A 20481-nucleotide genomic window follows, 5' to 3' on the forward strand; every position below is an offset into this window, starting at 1 on the left:
ATATTCACTTTTCAGAAAGGAAGCAAAACCTCATCCTAACAGGAAAAGCTGTGATTAACTCTGATTTGCAGTGAGTATTTAATGTAAAGAGTCACTGAAAAGGTATTTGCATCCCAAACTTGATCTGTGACTTCCCTAGATTGAATCCAAGCTTTGCCACAAGTTCTTGCTTTGGCATTTAGATAGAGAGTGGAACACAAGATACTGTAACTAATTCCAGCATCCTCTCCAGGAACCTGTTTTGAAAGATGATTTACCAGCAATGCTTGCTGAACTTGTCCAGAAAACGGACTTTACTTTGGAAAAAAAACAAGCCTTTGCAGCATCTGAAGCTCTGTCAGCCCCATGAGTTTCAATGCAAATCAAATGACAAGTGTGATATGTGAAAAGGAACAAACTCTTTCCATACTTAGAAAGCTTTACATGAAGAAGAAGTTGCCTCACAATAACCTACATTCTTCAAAGCCTTCTGATGAAAGTGATTTATTACAGAAAAGATAATTCCAGTGAGTCATTCTGACGTTTGTTCAAAATGCCCCAGCATTGTAGCAAAGCTAAATCAAGAATGATTTAAACAAGGTACTACTAATTCAAGCTCTCCAGAATAAAAAGAAATTAAGTAATACGCTTTAATGGAATTCTCAGTGAAAACAAACCAATCCCTTCCCCTCCCTCCAGTCACCAATACATTAATCAAAAGAAAAATTGAGCACTTTTTAGAATCACTGAGAAAAAAAAAAAAATCACTGCAACAAATTAGCCTCATACAAATATGAATTTTATTTACAGTTTTCCAAATTCTCAATCAAATCCAACTTCTCAGTTAAATGTGTAGCATTTCTCCATAAAACAAATTAAACGTTGTGTTCTTTTTACATCTGCAGGATGGAGTCCATAGGTACATGCTATTTGGGGCATCTAACAGGAGACATTTAGGTCATTACGTGTGTGTTTAACACCGAAAGTATTCTGTGAAGTATCTGCCTCAGGGACAAACATTTCCATAACCACTTTCTAATGACAGTTAGGAAGGTTTAAAAACCCAGTATTTTATACCAGGACATACTGTTCACATATATTTCAGGGTGTGTTACCATGTTCATATTGCAAAGTTGCCTGCTCTATAAGCAATGCCACTGAAATCAGACTAAAGGTTACCCACAGATTTAGGTATTATTCAATGTGAATAAAAATGGCCATTGATGACTTTTACTCGAGTATGTGTACTTAATGGGCCAATCTGTACCTGATCTGGTACCAGTGCGACGTGATCTGTTCTGAAACTTGAAAACCACATGGGTTATTGTAATAGATTCTTTTACAACTGTATTGCACATAAGGTTCCTCAAAAGCACAAATCTACATAATGTGTCCTGAACTCAGAATTTAACTGCTAACTCTCATGAATAAAATAAACCGGGTGGTAAAATTGTTTATTTTTCTCATCCCAGTGTCTGTGAATGAAGAGAAGAGGGAGAAGATATATACACTTTGGAATCCATTCAATTGTTTGTTTCTTCTGCATGTGATTTGTACTTCAGAGATGAGGATTTAAAAAAAAAAAAAAAAAAAACCAAAAAATAGAAAGCCAGACAGACCTTGGATTTATCTTTAAAAGTACCTCAAAAACATAACAAAATTGCAATTTAATTTTGATACATATTAAAACATTTTAGTCAGTTCTGCCCGACAGCATAACACGACAGAAATGCACAAGACTTTAAACATGCTTTAAAATGACATTCAACAAAGTATTTAAAATTTAATAAATAGCATACAATCACACACAAATACATTTCATACTGGATCTTTAAGCCTACTAAAAACAGACTGGCAAAGAATAAATAAAACAGTAGTTGACATTTTTGTTTTTAAAAGGTCTAGATTCTTGTTTTCGCATTAGTAGCCACCTATTAACCTGCTTATCACAATATTGGAAATTAGGAGCAAATTTTTTCCCACTGATCTGTTTTGCTCCAACATGTAATAGCATAAAAAAAGAAAACATTAATGGGATTTCCTTTTTTTTTTAACAACCAGTCTGTAACCAAGTAAACCAGTTTTTAAATACAACGAATAAATAGGGAATTAGTAAAGCAAATTCAATTGCAACAAAAATGCAACACCCCAAGAAAAGAGCCATGGAAATATATAGCCATTGCAATATTAGACAATAATAGTACTTAAAGTGATAGTGCTTGTGCACTAAGCTCATTAGAGACCTTAATATTATTTTAGTGCAAATCCCTTGAGTCCAAACAAGCTTTATACCCTACAGTATTAGGGAAAGATCTATTACCAGTTGGAACTTGTTCTGTAGTGTATTTGTACATAGCAGATATTTAAAGAACTAACACATATTGTAATATCTTCGGCCCTTTTTTACTTCAAATTGAAAAGACTAATGACTGGGGATTTTACATACTATTTGGCTGTACCATATTACATTGCAGTTTAGGAAAGTCAGTGCTATAAAAGCTTTTGCCATCAGTTTATCTATTATATCTAAATTTCACAAATCATTGCATTTTGTACTTCTGGAAGAAAAAGAATGCTGCTGAAGAAAGTTTCTCCTCCCTTTAAATAAGTTCACATTATGATGAAATTCAAGAATATTTAAACAAAGTGTTGTATAAACTCAAAGAAAAATACGTATTTTACATTAACAATCCTTACCAGTATTTAGTATATTAAGTTACAAGTATGTTGGCAACAATACAACAGAGTCAATTCCTAAAGGAAAATAATTCTGTACAAATTCACCTGTTAATATGGGGTTAAACAGGCAGCCAAATAAGTCTTGAGCAGCTGTTTCTGGTTTGAACTACAGTACCAGGATAAACTAAATTTGAAACTAACTGGGATAACTTCAGTTAAAGAGTAATCAGATTATACTGGATACACACATCGTGTATTCAGAGCCATTAAAATGTTCATTCTAATAGTTCCATAACATCATCCAGTATAAGAACAGTTTAATCAACCACACAGGCTAAAATAGCTTTAACATAATGTTGTCCTGGATTTTTTAAAACTAAAAACTAGTTTTAACTGTGAAGTACAAAACAATGACAGATATTGCTCCAACTTGTACACAATCTTTCCTAAACAATCCGTACCTAGCAGAGTAATAATGCCTCATCGTCACTGGTTTCATTTTTCACTGTTGCTTCTAAGCAAGTGTCGGGTATCTGGGCAGTGTGTACGATGCCACAGCTCTCACAGGGGCCATCTCGACTGCATGACCTTACACCGTGATGTGTTGCACTGTAAGGCTGTCTAAGCCCTGGTCCTTGATCTGAGCCAAGATCAAGTAGAGGTCTTGAACAGTCATTCATGTCAAAGTCTGATGCTACATCAGAGACTGGAATTAACATTTCAACATCATCATCCTCTTCTCTTCCACTTACCCCATTATCAAGCTGTCTCAAAGGACTTTGGTTCTGATTCACTGAGCTTGATCTCCCTAAAGTAAAGCGTACCCAGCGTAAGCCTTGAGTCATACGACTTAGTGCGCTAGTGAGCTGGTGACGTGCGGGACTTGTGCTTGGGGGCTCTACACTTGTCGATTCTCTTCCACCATCCGTGTTACCACTACTGCCGCTCTGAGCGGAGGAACTCCCACATGCTCCGACTGTTGCTTCTATTGCTGTTGCAGGAGGGACTTTCTGAGGCAAGGTGGCAGCAACACCACCAACTGCTCCTGCTGTGTCTCTTCTTTCATTTTCTGTATCTGTATCATCAGATTCCACTGAAAACAGACTTCTGTGAGTATTGTTTCTTTCAGCTTCTCTACTAGTACTTTGGCTGGCAACATCATCTCCATCTGCTGAGACCAATGCCAGCGATCCAGAATGACGTGACCTTGCAAAATTAAAAATTCGATTCCAAATGTTACTTGATCTGCCAGCAATAGGAAGTCTGATTGAGGTAAATCCAAGCTGAGATCGTACTGCCAGTCTCAGGTTTTCCAGAACTGAAGCCTATATGAAAAAACAAGCAACAATCAAGTGTTGACAGTGTGTTGTCATTGTTCTATTAAAAGTATGATAACTACAGTGCAAAACCACAAAGTTAAATGTAAACACTGACATATTAAAAAGATGTCACATATTTAGTAGTAAGGATTGCAAGTATGTAGCGATTGGCTATATTAAAAACAAAGCAGGAATGAAAAATGTCTAGATTCTCTTGAGGAAAACACAGTATGAACAGGGAAATTAAGCAAAAATACATACGGCAGAAAAAGGAGAATAAAAGAGCAATGAAGATAAAAGGTATTTTTCTGCCAAAATCAAGGGCCTCTAAATAAAGGCAAAGTGAAACCAAGGCACTGTAACCTGGATATGTGTCACGGTTTAAGCCCAGCTGGCAACCCAGAACCATGCAGCCACTTGCTCACTCCCTCCCCTTTCCCCCGCACTCCCAGGAGGATGGGGAGGAGGATTAAAAGAATGTAACTCCCACACGTTAAGATAAGAACAGCCCAGTAACTAAGGTATAACACAAACCACTGCTGCTACCACCAACGATAATAACGATAAGGGAAATAACAACGGAAGAGAATACAACTGCGCACCACCCGCCAACCGATATCCAGCCTGACCCGAGCAGTGACCTAGCCCTTCTGGGTAACTGCCCCCAGTTTATATAGTGGGCATGACGTGCTGTGGTATGGAATACCTCTTTGCTAGCCAAAGACTAAGTGTTTTTGACTTTCAGGGCTGTTCCTAGGCTGAAAGTCAAAAACACAATGCTGCACCAAGGAGAAAAATGACTGCCACTGCTGAACCCAGGACAGTATGGAACACTGCTTACAGGAAAGTACATCCACAGACCCATAGCAGACCCAGCATAACAGGTATGCAGGATCTGTTTCATACAATGTTACCAAGAAAATAGTCATTTTAGATTTTACAGTACACAGAAACATGCCTGAAAAAGTTTAGGAGTTTAAAAATGAAATCTTCCAGAAAGATTTAACAGAGGTGACCTTTCCTTATCCACTACCATGGGGCTGCCTAGAATAGAGACTAAAATATCCTCTCTAGCAGGAGCTTGTAGTTTGATTTTTTCCCATTCTGGCATAATCAGTTAATTTGGTTCAAAATGCTTTAATACTTCTGTTTAATTAAAATTATTTTATGTGTTCTAAACCATACATTTTCCAATTTAGTATGTATTTGCTAGGCCTTAAACTATAGAACAATGTATGCCTGATTTTTTCTTCTTAAAACTTTGCTTGAAACTTTTAAATTGTAAGGTAACACAAACATACTAAACCTTTGAATTGGGGATCCCTTAGTTGTGCCTCAGCCAAGTGTCTCAATTCTCAAATACCAGGGTGGAAGATCTGACAGATGCCCGTAATTCAGAAAATATTCATGGATCTATTACTACATGTCTGGGTTTTACAGAACTGTCTTTTCTATCAGGAGATTTCACTGTAGTAAAAACCTTGATCTTTAGGCCACCTTTGTGGCGTTTCATGATGAAAACCTGGTCTGAGCAAGCAATGCTTGTTTGAAAATGTTAATGGTTTCTAAATGTCTTCACATTCACCAAACTTTAATTCCTGCATACATGGTAGGGATGTGCAGGAAACTCTTTGTTCCAAGTTAGCTCTGCTAGAGGAATTACATTTATTAATACAGTTTAGTGGTAATTTAGCTAAAAATAATAATTAAAAAAATCTTCGCAGTATTTTCTTTCTGATATATTTTCTAAGTCTCTCAAGTGAATTGTAATTTATTTTCCCCTTTTCATCTGCAAAATCCTTTGTGACAGATCCCAGTTGCCACTTGTGAACATGTACGTGTGAAAGAGTAAGTGAAATAGAATCAGTTCTGTTCAAAATTAGGAAAAAAGCCAACCAAAACCCCACCAACAAAATAACAAACCCGTTCCCCTTCTTATGGCCTTGTAACTATTATTCTTACATGCTTAGCAGTATCAGCTAACAGTAAACCTTGCTGCATTAACTGCAACACATAAATGCAAGTTAACGCCAACTCTAATACAGCACCACAGCAGGACTCCTAGACTGAGGACTTGTCTTGTTTCTCCAAAGAGCATTATAACCGATTTTTTTTTAATAAAAAAGTTGTTTTGATAGAAATTCATTCATCAGTCAACTAAGAATTGTGCTAATGATCCATCTGAGAATCAGGATGGCTAGACATTATTAACTGTTATTTACTAGCGCTTACTTTGTTACTCACTTCTGTTAATTTTATAAATTACAGCATTCCCTTTGCCATCACCTTTTCTATGCACAGTAGGCATGACAGTACCTAATTGTATATGCACAGTGGATATGAACTACCATTTTGTATTAGAAGGCTGAATTGTTCTTTCCGAAATTCTTCAGCTCTATCTTGCAAACTTTACTTACACAACATCATCAATACAGACACATACAACTAGATTTACTGATGTGTCCCTTTTCATGCAAGAGGGATTCTATTGTGTGCATTACTGGCATTCATTAACAACAAAAAATGCCTGCTAAGAAAACTGTGTACTGTATCATTTTCTCCAATGGCTAATCCTTAGTATAATAGTATTGGCCTGAAAGGAAGAAAAGGAAATGCTAATAGAAAAATGCAGCTAAATGTTAAAATACCTTTATTTCAGTATCTTCAAAATTAAATAGTCTGCCTGCTATTTTGGAATCTTACCTGATTTGGTGAACAAACTGGAAAATCTTCAACTGGTGGAATTAAACCCTGGGCAATTAACTGTCCATAGGATGGAGGAGCTTCTCTTCTTAACAATTCAGCCTCAACCCTTGACAAATGAGTTTCAAATGATCTTTCAAAGAGAAAAGAGATTTCATAAGGCTAGGATTTGTGTGTGTGTGTATATATATATATACACATATATTTAAAATTACATTAGACTATTTTAATCTGAAATAGTAAATTTGAGCAATTAATCAGTTTAACTGAAGTTTAATTGACAAATAATATACAATAAGTCCTTGTAGCCAATTCCTATGGGTCTCTCCAGCTGAGACAAGAACAAAACCAACCCGATAACGAATTCTTAAAAACACAACCCATGGACAGCATGAGAGATGCTTATTTTATAAAAATTGAAGAACGTGTAATCCTGGTATGCATAGTCTACAATGAAAGGAACATGCTGTTAAATACACAATTGAGATATTTAGTTGCAGAAATGCAGCTTTCCCACACTTTCTTTTTGGTAAAAAAAAAAAAAAAATAAAATCTGAAAGCTTAACTCCCAATAGTTTAGTGATCAGAATACTTCTATCCCTTTTTCTTCACTGAGAGTCTGGGTCAGTTACTGGAACAGGCTCCCCAGGGAAGTGGTCAGAGCACCAAGCCTGTCAGAGTTCAGGGAGCATCTGGATGAAACTCTTAGCCATATGGTTTAGTTTTAGGTAGTCCTGGGTCCCTTCCAACTTGATATATTCTATGATTAACTAATTTATTTTTACTGTCGAAGAAGAAGGAACAATGCCTTTAGAAAGCACATGCGATAACTTTATAGCATAAAAATGTTCCAAGTGTAACAATAAAAGATGAAAATACTTTTTACGTTCTCAAGGCCATCTCTTCTACTTACCTTCGCTCAAACATCCTGAGTGAGTACAATTTACAAGTACATCCCAGTGCAATGACAAGCAGCAATCCACAAATAAGACTTCCAATGACAGCTGCAGTTATTACTCTAGTGGGCACAATGACTGGGCAATTCTCTTCATCACTGCCATCACCACAGTCATCTTGAGAATCACAAACCCAGCTCTCAAACACACAGCGGTTATTTTTACAATGAAAATTTCCTGGCTGACAGAAGAAACAGTTTTTTTCATCTGAACCATTAGGGCAATGATTCTGGTAGTTGCAGCGATCTGAGCGAGGGTAGCACACACCATTCCGAGAGCAAGGAAACTCATCTCTTTGGCACATAGTGCAGTTGGTTTCATCCCTTCCATTTGGACAGTGCCAGTAGCCATCGCAGCGTTGCTGCTCTGTGTAGCAACCCCAATTGCCACCACATGGGATTTCCCAGGGCAAACAGAAGCCATCTACTTGATAGGTGGCATTGAATCCTCTTGCAGCATTTACTTTGTCAGCACAAAAATGCACTCGTATCTGTCCTGAGGATGAAACAACTGTGAGGGGAGCATGAGAGTCAAATGCTGTTAGCACACGCAACAGCCTCCGTGGATTCTCCTCCAGTCCATCATATATTTTGACATAGTCTCCGTAACCTGTACCATCAAGTTTAAAATCAGTGAATCGCAATATGACTTTGCGATGATCACCAGTGTCTATCAGCCATGTGCAGTTGCTTCCAGGTGGATAGAAGTCAGGATAGTTGGGAGAACTGAAAGTACCATAAAAGTATTTTAACCACTGCCCACATGTTGGCACATCACAATCTATTTCATCTCCTAGGTCAAGACAATCAATGTTACCATCACATTTTAAAGACTCCGGAAGGCAAGTGTAAAGCTTGGTGAAGCGAGAAAGACACTGAAACTGGTTGTGAGCACACGGTTGAAAGGAAGAAGCAGTCGGAGGATTAGCTTTGGCACAGATTTCTTCATCCGAGTTGTCTCCACATTCATCCATGTTATTGCATTTCCAGCTTTCTGGAATACACTTCCCATTAGCACAATGAAACTGATCACAGTCACAATTTGGTTCATCAGATTTCCCTGAAAGAAAAAGAAAACAAACAAAACAAAACCAAACAAAAAAAAAAAAAAACAAACACACAAAGAAGACAAAAATCTCTTAGATTTAGCACTTTATGGTTTGTCACATATTTATCTGCTGCACCAGGTAGTTCAGAATGGCAAAACAACTATTTAATGTCTCTGTAAATCACAACTTTCAGTAAGTTCCAAGATAAAACAGTTTTTCAAAGTTGAAGGTCTGACAGCACATCAGCATGAGCCTCATCCTTAGTGTCTTTCAGTCAAGTAACATCAACCTAAGGAAGAAAACATTGCTCCTATATAGTGATTGAAAAATCTGACTTCTAACATGCTAGAACTAAGTCATGAAATAGTTTCCTCCCTCTCATCCGAAATACAGAAACATTTTGTCCTGCAGTACCAGTTACCTCCTTGAATTCTTTCTTGTAAAAGCAGTCAGACCTATCTCTCTCCTGTTTTTGTAGGTTCCTACTTTGTATGGAAAAATCTATGGCAAGAGAGAAGCTAACAGTTGAACATTACCCATTACCACCAACCAAAACAAAACCTGTCCTCACCTCTTCCTATTGTTTGCTCCTGTCTCTCCTCCAATAAGAGGAGAGTGCAGCAAATGCAGAAACACATGCTTGCCTGAATACAATTACAGAATTACACTTTAAAAGTTAATGATCCAAGTAGTGGTCCAGAAAACATGGAAATGTGTGGGGTTTTTTGTAATTTTATTTATTCTGAAGGAAAATAAATAATCAAGAAACACCTTTATTTAAGAAAATGTGGTCTACTGGCTACTACCACACTTTAAGATGAGAATATTTTTTTCAGGCCTTCATTTATTAAAGTTCAAGCTATGTTAAACACAGAAGCATAGCTAGGAAGAAAGGTATTTGAGCCCTGCACAAACTTAGCTGAGTCAAATACTGTTGTATCATTTAAAATCACTACAATTCCTAAAAAACATGGTAGAGAATGCAAAATTTGTTACAAAACAAACTGCCAAGGTCAATCCTAAAAAAAAAAATTGAAAAAATTCTGCAATGCAGATGGCCCTACAGGAGAAGCAGGTACTATCTTGTTTTGCAAGAGAACAATCCAGACTGGGATGGATCTCTGGAGGTCACCGAACCAAAACATCTGCTCAAAGCAAGGATAACTGCTGTTCTTCAGAGCCTTGTCCAATCAAGTATTTTCAAAGTTCCAGTGCTTAACCACATGAAATGATAAAGAATTTCCCTTGCTGCAGCTAATCTGCTGTGATAGGTCAAGTGATATTGAACCTCAGTTCTCCTTTTTGCTATTTTAGTATCTTATAAAGCATTAAAAAGAAATACTCTAACTTGAAGTATTTTTTAAAGGTGCAACATCAGCATTTAAAAAAATTCACAAATGCTAAGGTTTTTAAAAACAAATGCAGGAAAAACCCAACAGGAACGACAGCAGTTAGAAGCACTGCTGAAGAGTCAATAAATTTGCTAACAAGAGTGAAAGGAGAGCAAAATGATTTAAGTGATTGAAGTATCATTTTATTATAAATGATATGATCTTCCTGTTCTGTTACATAAGTATCTATATTTGTATTCTTTATATATATTATACACACATATATATCATTCATAATATTAGTATGGAAAATACTTAGAACCTCGGCCTTGAATTTGAAACTTTAAAAACTGAACTCTTAGACTTGTCCTGCCTAAATTGTATGACTATGCTCCATAGGCAAAGGGCAGTACGGTAGAATATGCATGAGAAGAGTCATTGAACTTGCTCAAGTACTGATGATACTCTAGTTCAATGCTTCTTACCCTGCAGAACCTGGAAAAAGTTGAGCAGAAAGCTGTAATATGGAGCTGTAAATATTAATGGCAATATTGTAGTAACAAAACACCCTGTAATTTCAACATAAGCTACACTCCTTCTGCAGGCTTTTAATCATCCCAGGAAAGAGCTGCTTACTCGATCCTGTACACCAATAAGACTGTATTTGAAAGCTGTACCACAAAAGACTTCAGGACAGTACAAGATAATTAGCAGAACCCAAGTGCAGTTGTAGCCAAAGAATTAACACAATCCTTCCACACCCTTACAGTGAACTGACCTCTGTACTTTAGTTAATTGTTTTCTACTCCGCATCACTATCAGTGAACTCCAACCCATTCCAATAATCACAATTAAATAAGCTGATAATTTAAAAGTGATGGGAGTAAGACAGAGGGAAGAAAGGCAAGTGATACAAAACTTACTTTCTAGTTAACCAACGTTCCTAAACTCTAATGCTTTTTTTGTTCTTATTGTTTGTTTGAAGATATTAAACAAGAATTTAAAGAATTCACATGGTCTATTTTTCATATCAGATTTTAAACATGGGGCTCCATGATGGTCCCTTTCGCACATATAAGTTACTATTTTTATCATTCCAGCACAAGTCGGCCTAACTTGCATCCATATAAGTATTACTATTTTTCCCCTTTTTCTAAGACCACACACCACCTTTGAGTAGCCTTAACAACAATGAATTAAATAGTCCATTGAGGCATTCAAGCGAGCACTACTACATGATACTAATGAGCAGAAACAAAAAAAGCCATAATGGCACAGTTGAATGTGTAGCAAAAATGTTAGTATTTCAGGAGTCTCCCTTGACACCCACAAGCTGACAAGATCATTATTAAAGCAGATTTTTCAACTCTTTTGCTACACGCAGGTCAGTTTACAACATTAAAAGGCTACTCTGATCACTGAAACACTACATTTCCACCTCAGTCATGAAATACTTCCTAAGTATCATGTCAAGCACAGGGACCAAGCTCAAACCAAAGTTTTGGTAAGGTTTGTTTTATTAAAAAATGAACATCCCTTCTCCAAAAAACAAACCTGTTTTTTCTTTTTTTTCTTAAAAGAAGACATTTAAAAGCACAGGATTTAAGTCTTAAGTACTGAGTACCACTATATAACACTAAAAAGAAGAAATCAGGTAACTGAAAAAAAAAAAAAAAAAAAGACAATGTTGGAAACTTTACAGCTTCTTCCAGAAGGGGTTACCTAATGAAACTGTTTCAAGATTGGAGGAAAAGCAAAGGATTTTCAGAAAAACTCTACTGAGCCTGTGGCTTGCCTCTCCTATCCATTCCACATCCGTATTCAAAATGTCTTTCCTTCCCAAAGCCCCTCAGGCAGGAACACTGCCTTCCCTCTGTGTCTGCAAGGAAAAGGAGACAAACGGGAAAAGCTGATGCTTCACACAGGAGAACAGTGTGCACGAGGGCAGTTACCAGGAACAGTAGTAGAGGAGACAGTGGTTTTCCCTCCTGTCCTGTCACCTTTTTTGGCAAGACAGTAAGCAAAACCCAGGTAGAACACTGTCCTGAAAGGTGAGCCATCAACAAAGGTAAAGCGTGCATTACTTCTCTCAAGACTTGCTAAGCTGCAAGGAGCCAGCAGAGGGAACCTTTTTGTAGGCTTGGAAACAGGTGATAGAGCAGGAAGGACAACCCCTGGAAACTTCAGGTTTGTGAAAGGCTGACAGTGTGCAGGAAGCCACCACATAGAAAGAGTGCAGAATACTCAACAGATGCAAATACAGCTTAGGCTAGAGGAAATCAGGGCTAGTTTTACTGAATCTTGGTGGAATGGTTCTGATGGGTGGAAGAGTATGAACTGTTTTATGGAAAAGAGGAGTCAAAAATTGGTATACAGAGATTTGGAGCAGGCCAGAGGCTGGATACAGGCACACAGTTGGAGGGAGTAATAGAACATGAAACCACTATGAAAACAAAGAAGAATCTAATCCTGTATTTAGGGTAGAACACATAATCATGCTATTACATAAAACTGTAATGCCTCATAAGGCCAGAAACAGTTTGGAACTAGTCTTTACTCACGACTGGCTTCCTCCTCTCTCTTGGCAACAGCTGCTAGAGAAATAATTGCCTAGAGAACAGTCCCAGACTACTACTACCAATAACTAGCTTATATCGCATACTTGAATTACCCAAGAAAACTTTTCACATACACAACCGTGTCTGTACTTGGCCAGAGTAACCTATCATATTAATAATGTTAGGGGGGTTTAATGTTTTAGTTTATTTGAAGACAGTACACCTTCTGGTGATGGGAGAAGATTATGCAATTTGTGTACTAAATGTAAAAAAATTTCCCGCCATTTTTTCCCCTCTCTTGCCATATTTATGGTACTCAGAAGTCTACCCAACTATCCTAATTTTTGTCTGATGAAAACATTTTGAATCTTAAACTATATTAAAGAAACTTCAGTGGCCTACTATTAATAGTGAACTTTTCCCTGATTTCACCAAGCCTTGAACTGACTACAAAAAATACATATACTGGACTCTGCTACAAGTAAGTAGTTCTTGAAACAGGACACAAATAAAACTGTCCTAGGTATCATTTGAAACATACCAGCAAAGTAGGCCAATCTGAAGCCTTTTCGGGAGATGCTATCATCTGAATGAAACCTGATCCAAACATGATCCTGTGAAGAGATGTATGGTGAAGGAATGGAGGAGCCGCATGCTCTATAGCCTTCAATATTCTTGTAGCTTCCAATTGTTAACCAATCTGAGCTGCATCGTCGTGATCCCTGAACATCAAAGTCTTGAAAGCTGAAAGAAAGGAACAAACAAAAAAGGTCAAAATTGCTACTCAACAGCATAATAGATAACTAAGCTGATGAATTACTACACATAAAAATGGAAATTAGCTCCAAGTTCTTTTTTGTTCTGAAATAAAGTATGGCTTCTCTATCCATGTAAGAATACAATTTAACCTTGTGGTGATGATACTTTTACATTATGAGGACAGCAAAAATCCATTCTATTAACCAGACTATTGCCTGCAGTACTTGAAGTTCAGTTTTGCTACAAAAAAATTAAGCCTTTGTCAAAAAATGAACAAAAAAAAAATCCATTCATGAAATTGTTTTTAAGTCTCATTGAATATGACTTTCATATACTACTAAGTGGTTTAAGTTAATGCTACATTTAGCCAATATGACTTGACATCATAAATACAGCTAAATTGTTCAGAACTATGATTTCAGATAAGATTTTCTTCCAGTAGCACTACTTGCTTACCCAACAGATATGTCATCGAATGTCATGGTATGGCTACAACTATATCAAGACACGCTGTCATGGTAATGAAGTGGGAAGGGGAGAACGTCTGGGCAAACCAGGTCTGTACAGACAACAGAGCAGTAAACCAGAAACAAAATATGAAATGTATGAGTGGAAGAAAACAGCTTGAAAAGAAAAAAAACCCTCATAATTTTATCAAACAGTATGAAAAAGTTGAGAAAGCATTCAGTTCTACCTACTTTACATTGCATTTATGCCAATTTAATATTTAGCAGAAACTGTTTAAATTAAAAAGTTGTACTTTAAATGTGTAACTTATGTCAAAGCAAATACTTCATAATGAAGAGCTGCTTCTTAGGTCAGCAAGTCTGTACTGGAAACTGAAGTAAATCTGCAGCTAATGCAGTGTCATGATCAGCCTTTGAAGCGGTACTAATTTGTATCTTGATGCTAAAACAAGCCTTGATTTCCCTTGTGGCAGTAATAGGGAACTTACTGATGAGAATTTGAACCTACACGCAACTTTTTTACACTACTTCTTTAGAAAAGTTACAAGATACGTGAAACGGAGGAGCTCCTGCCTCAAAATTCAGCATTTTCAAAACCGCAATCATATCTACTGATTTACTATTTGTACCCTGTCATTTTTAATCATGAGACTTCGAAGCAGAAGCATTACAGAATTTCCCTGGACATTTTTAAAGCAGAATTCTTAGCTTTCAGAGACATTAAAAACAAATGAGACATAGACATAGACAGTTTTTCCAGTTGCCAGTTCTCCAGTTGAAAGCAAATGTTACATGGCTGTGTGAGAGCAAATCAGTTAAAAGGAAAGGCAGAAAACACACATACCAGAAATCCTACATTTACAGGAGGGAAAAAAAAAGGTGGTACATACAAAATTAGCAGTTAAAAATGTCTAGTCAGTACTTCTTTAACCCATGTGGTTAATACACGAGCACCGTTACCTTATAGTAATGATCTCCCCCGGGTTTGCATGGATGTACCAGCTACAGTTGATTCGGGCAGGATACTCAGAGGGCCATCCTGGACTTGTGATTGTCCCGCTTGGTGATCTAATTTGTTCTGGAATATCTCCACAAGCTAAAAAAAAAAAAAAAAAACAAACCAAAAGCCAAAACAAAAAAACCATAACATATATATTGAAAGCGATTTGATTAATTTTGTTTTTAAAAAGCTAGTAGGCCAGAAAAAAAGTTAACCGGCACTAATCAGGGAAGACAGCACACCAAGTTAAATGACACAGCAATAAAAACAATGTTTAAAGGAATTCATAATGGAACGCACTTCAAAAGATGTTTTCCAGTGTTGCCAGTGCATTATACTAATGTCAATTAATAGCACAGATGAAAAAAGATTATTTGATACAGCCTTTAACTTTATTATAAAAATTAAAAGATTTTCTATTTCCTGTTTTTAAGCTTTCACAAAGATGCAGTTCAATTTAGTCATGCATTTATACTTTATGCTGAACAAATGCATTAGAAGGTGAAAAAGAAATTATATAAAGTAATCAGGTAGCTGAAATTTTCTGTCTTAGGAAGACCCAGTGCTTGGCCATCATTAAATACCCCCTTTCAGCCCTTAGCATGGAAATGATGTTCATACACACAATTCCAAATGCTTGGAATGCAAAGAGCATTAACTGCAGCACACTTTCATGTACAGATATTAAAAGTTAGGTTCACAAGAGATTATTCTTAAAAGGGACTTGCATAACTCCATTTCTAATAATGGACTAGAAAGCTTATACTTATAGGGCTAATTCTATGCAACTGAAGTAACTCAGCCATTTGTATTCTTACTTTATTACAGATGTAGCTTTCTGCATTGGCCTTAACTCAGTTGCTTGTTCCTTTTACTGGAGTGTTCTCAGCTCTGCTGATTTTATTTCACGTAATGTACTTGCCAGCCAAACAAAACCACAAAACTGTTCCCCTCCCTTAACAGCCTTATATTCAACACCTGTCATATTGCGTATTCTCAGCCTTCACATAAATAGGAAGACCAGAATACTCTCACTACAGAGCTTGGAATTATGATGAAGTTTCAAAGGTCAGAACTCACATTAAAAATAATTGCACTCTGTGCTTTTATTTTCACCTTCCTCCTCACTGCTGTTGTGAGCTCTCAAAGCTTACCGCAGCATAATCAGTTACACAACTACAGTTTAAACACAAGAACTACTACAAATGAGGAAATATTTTCGTTATTCTGTGATGATCAAAAGCTTTGAGAGTTCTTTATATGTATTTGATTAAAATAAAATCAGAAATGATGCCGTGACCAAACACAATTAAGAAGGAACTGCATTTATAATAGTGCAAAAGTTGCAATAATATATTTTGTAAACAGATTACTTTCTATTTTTATCCATAATCAAGCTTTTCAGTTATCTTTTTCAAGACTATGAGGCCTTGAAATTACCTAGCTCTTAAACAATAAAAAGTTATATTCCTGAATTATTATTGTTACTTGAAAGATTTCTATATGGCATAACAAATAAATTTCTAATAATAGGTTTAAAACTACTGCAAGATTGAAATGCTCGTATATGTCTGAATTTTCTGTATTACCTTAAATACAGAAATCTAGAAACAAAAGAAAAACAGCAGATTTACTGTATTCAGGTACACTTGAAAGAACCCATTGCTTTATATAGTTTTTCGTGTTTCTTATCAAAGCTTCATTCATGGCTGCACAGTTAAGTATTAACATACTTTAGCTAGAGAACATAAGACCTGCCCTAGCATCTAGGAACAAAACAGTCTCAAAATACAGAAAGATATTATTTATTTGAATATTCAATCAACTATTCTCTGGAAACTTTACTGTTTTAATTTTGAGCAAACCCTATAGGTGGTGCTCTAACACTATGACATTTTGGAATACTGCTCCTGTATGAATGATCTGGATATACTCTACAGTATGTAAAGTACAAGGAAATGGAAGTACTGAGAAGAAAACCTGGTTATTCACAACTAAATGTTGAAAGTAAAGTATCAGTTTCAACAGTTTCAAACAAAATCTTGCAAAAAAACTAGAAGAATGCATGTAACATTTTGTACCAAGGTTGTAGATGTTTGTCAAGCAATTCCATGCACTACTTTGCTATTACTGAAATAGTGCTCAGGTTAAAATAAGTTGCCTTTGGCTGAAACTATACTACTACTATATTCACCTGGTTTTAGGTATTTACAAACTGACACGAGACCTTGTTACAGAGAACAAGGAAGTCTTAAAAGCTGCCTGACAAAGAAGAACCTTACACCAGAAAATAAAAATAACCCATTCAACGTATGTTCACTCAATTTTACAAAGCTCACCTCCAAAAAAGTAAGCATGCTATTAATGTACAGCATGCATCTGCTGAATAGGAACCTCCAAGCATCGCTATAACAACTTTAAATTACTACGTAATTAGCTTTGCAACATCCTATGCTGGCACAGTTGTCAGTGCACCCTGACAACCACAATCGATCCAGCCCCTTGCAGTACTACAAGCAGTGACTTTTACTCATTACATGAGTTTGAATGGAAGAAATTCCACATAGAAAACCTGTATAAACCAAGGTAGCACTTTCAGAGCACCATGAAAACTTCCAGGTTCATTCAAATTCAAATTTTTTGACTTTGCAATACCGGCGATATCACTATATTTTCTGTGTTACTTTAATTAAGATGGCTTTTTCTCTGTTTCCACAAAAACTAACTCTCAAGAGCTGAGGGCAAAGTGTGATCATTTCCAGAACCATCCAATATGGGAAGGGAGATGCTAACAAGGACATGAGGAAGCAAGAATGATCTCAGGCATTAAATACAGGGTGGAGTGAACAATAACGGTAGGGAGGAATAACATAGAAATAAACAACCAAAGCTGAAATAAAAGGGTGCATACAAAAAAGTGGGGGTTCAAAAAATAAAATGGAACAGACTTGAGAAGGGAATTACAAGGGAACCTTCCCTCAGGTTAGCTAGGTAATGTACTTGAATACTTAGCATACATTCATGCACTGAAATCCCTTATTTATAACTCAGGAGACAACAGAAATCTCCCACTTGCTTAAAAAGTGTATAAAGGTCAAGATCAACTGTGTAGATGCTGCACTTCAGAAGTGCTATCGTTTTCAGAGAGAGTAATTTCTCAGCAAGATTTTTAAAATCAAGGATAACCTTTTGAAGTAGAACAGTCTTAAAGGCACTCTACTTTACAGAGACAATAGCCTTTTCAGATTAATTCCCTACCTGATTAACTAGGATGTTTCTTCTAAAGCGTTTGAGAATACAACGTAACATACTTCTTCTTCATAAGTTTGTAAGCATGGAGAATGTAGAACAAAAAAAATGTTTAGATTTTGTAACACAAATATGTATTAACAGAGGCAAACATCTTTATGCTAAATTGTGGAGAATTTGCACTTTAATTTCCATTGCTACTGGCCCTGCAGGCATTTACCATACAGGTCAGTTATGTCTACAGGAACTTAAAATTACAGGAAAACTGAGTAGGTTTGGAATAATTTATTAGAAATACTAAACTAATAAAAAAAAACCACATGAGAAAACAGCAGAATGAAAAATCAAAGAGTCAGAGGAATAAAAAAAAAATAATAAAAAGAAAAAGATGAGTTTGCAATCGAGGCAGAAGCACAAACCAAATTGGGAAGGCTGCATTATAGAGAAGCAAAGACACAGTGATGCAAGTACCAAAGATATTTTTAAATCTCACGCTGGTGGCCGTAAGATTTTTGGGTGGGAACAGATCCCTCCTGCATAAGCCTTTCTATGTGGGTGTTGTCTTTGCCTTCATTCCTCTCAATTCTCCTACAGTCTTTGTGCAATTCTGCTCACCCATCTCTTAGGTCTTTTAAACTCTTTCCTTTGTGAGCCTCTATTTTATTAACACTCTATTTGCAATTGTTTGTTATGTTCCTGTAACTCCGCCCCATAGACTGCAATACTCCAATTAGGACAAGAGATGTTTCACATGCTAAAGTGCAGAATAATGGTAAAAAAAAAAAAAATAATGCTGAGAGGATAAGCTGTGCCCAGATTTTCTTGAGACTTTTAAAAACCACATACAATAGTTTTCCTTATTCCCTTCTTCCTGAAATTTGTTCACCACCCCACATTATGGAACATCACTGTAAACTACCTATGGGATGTTGGCTGGTAAACAGAAGAGAGCCAGTGAAAACCTCACACTACTGAATTCAACTTGCAAGTTACAACAGGAAAATCATTAAGAAAATCATTAAGAAACCTATGCAAAAATTCTGTATAGCAGTATCTAGAGAAGTAAAGTACCTGTAGTAACAGTGAACAACATGTCAAGGAAAAAAGTCACTTCAGAAAAGCAGGGAGAAGGAGATTAGGGATTTATCTTCACAGTAATGCCAGGAGATTAGTTGAAAAGATAAAAGAATTAGCTTTCAATGTGAACCACAAGATGATAAGGTGTGCATTATATTGGACATGGTAAGGACATGAATGCAGCTGGATAAATGATCTGAAGGTGTTTAAAACAGCTTAGAGTAAAAAGAGAATAATGCTGCGATAAAGTCTAAACCATGAATAGGGAGGATAATTATTGCATTTGTAATTCTCAGGAGCCACTGAAAGTCTTGGAGAACTACAGGAGAAGGAGGAATAAGGAATCTTTTCCTCCAGGTCAACCTGAAAAGCTTTCATTTAAAATACCCTTTGCTCTGCAATACAGAGACACACTCAGTGAAAAGGAATCGATGTATTTTTTTTTTTGTTAGGGACAAGTGTTTTCACCAGTGCAGAAGTTCTTTACGAAGGGGTGCAGGGGGAAAAGGAGAGGAAAAAAGGGGACATCGGTTTTGTAGTTGTGACAATTGTGGTGCAACATACCCCAAAGACAGACCTGAAAATATTTCATGCTTGTTCTCTAGTGATAGCTTATACACAAGAGACAATATTCCATTACTGTTGCTGGCAGTAAAAGCATGCTCATATATTAGAGGTGTACCTGTAACTTGGCAGATAAAATATACAGCAGAAGCATAAATACCAAAGACTAAGGAGGTCTGTGCTATTAAAACATAATTTAGTAAGGTAGGTCATGTAGCCTTTACAGTGGCAGCATGATAGGAAATCTACCATCAAGACAATAATTTCATTTTAAATCCCTTCTCAGTAGGAACTGTCCAAGAAAATCACTTGCTTGTTTTCAAAATCAAGTTAAAGTTGGATTTAGAAAGATTAAAGGCCAGATATTTTTGGTTCTAACTCTGCTTAAAGCTGTTCTGATAAATATAAAGCTGTCCAGGTATGCTTGATGAACCATATAATCCGCAAGTTCAATAAAAAATGTTTGGGAAACCCAGATGGTTTTGAAAGAACTCAAAAATGATCTAAATCCATTCACATCTTTTATACTTTAGCCATAAATCAAACATTTAAGATGTACATACAAAGACTGTAAGGAAAGATCTGTCTACACACTTTCTCCAGGTTTTCATTAAAAGACCACTCCCATCCCCATTATCTCAAAATTCTCTAGTTAAGAATTTTAACTTTAAGACAGAAACTTTTAAGAGCAAGACATTTATTTTAACCCAGCTGGACTGTTATAATACAACAAAGGACCACCAAACTATCTTTCTAGATAGCTTTATTTATTTAACTTTCTTTTTTTTTTTT

The 20481-nt window shown here is 36.4% G+C and overlaps 1 protein-coding gene across 2 annotated transcripts in view; it reads right to left on the bottom strand.

The window, feature by feature from the left end:
• Window positions 1-756: 756 nt before the first annotated feature.
• The window catches only part of LRP12 (LDL receptor related protein 12), a 53965-nt gene continuing 34240 nt past the window's right edge, over window positions 757-20481 (bottom strand). Inside the window, exons 3-7 of one of the 2 annotated variants that reach the window (XM_065668786.1) lie at window positions 14760-14895; window positions 13115-13317; window positions 7594-8695; window positions 6681-6813; window positions 757-3983 (exon numbers count right to left, since the gene is read on the bottom strand). In XM_065668786.1, the coding sequence (XP_065524858.1) occupies window positions 3120-3983; window positions 6681-6813; window positions 7594-8695; window positions 13115-13317; window positions 14760-14895 (2438 nt within the window). In that variant the 3' untranslated portion in view covers window positions 757-3119. Of the gene's footprint in view, window positions 3984-6680; window positions 6814-7593; window positions 8696-13114; window positions 13318-13788; window positions 13952-14759; window positions 14896-20481 lie in introns of those variants that run through there. The other variant, XM_065668787.1, reaches the window with a different exon arrangement.

Source organism: Lathamus discolor, chromosome 2, assembly GCF_037157495.1.
Source record: "Lathamus discolor isolate bLatDis1 chromosome 2, bLatDis1.hap1, whole genome shotgun sequence".
In the NCBI taxonomy this organism is placed as follows: domain Eukaryota; kingdom Metazoa; phylum Chordata; class Aves; order Psittaciformes; family Psittacidae; genus Lathamus; species Lathamus discolor.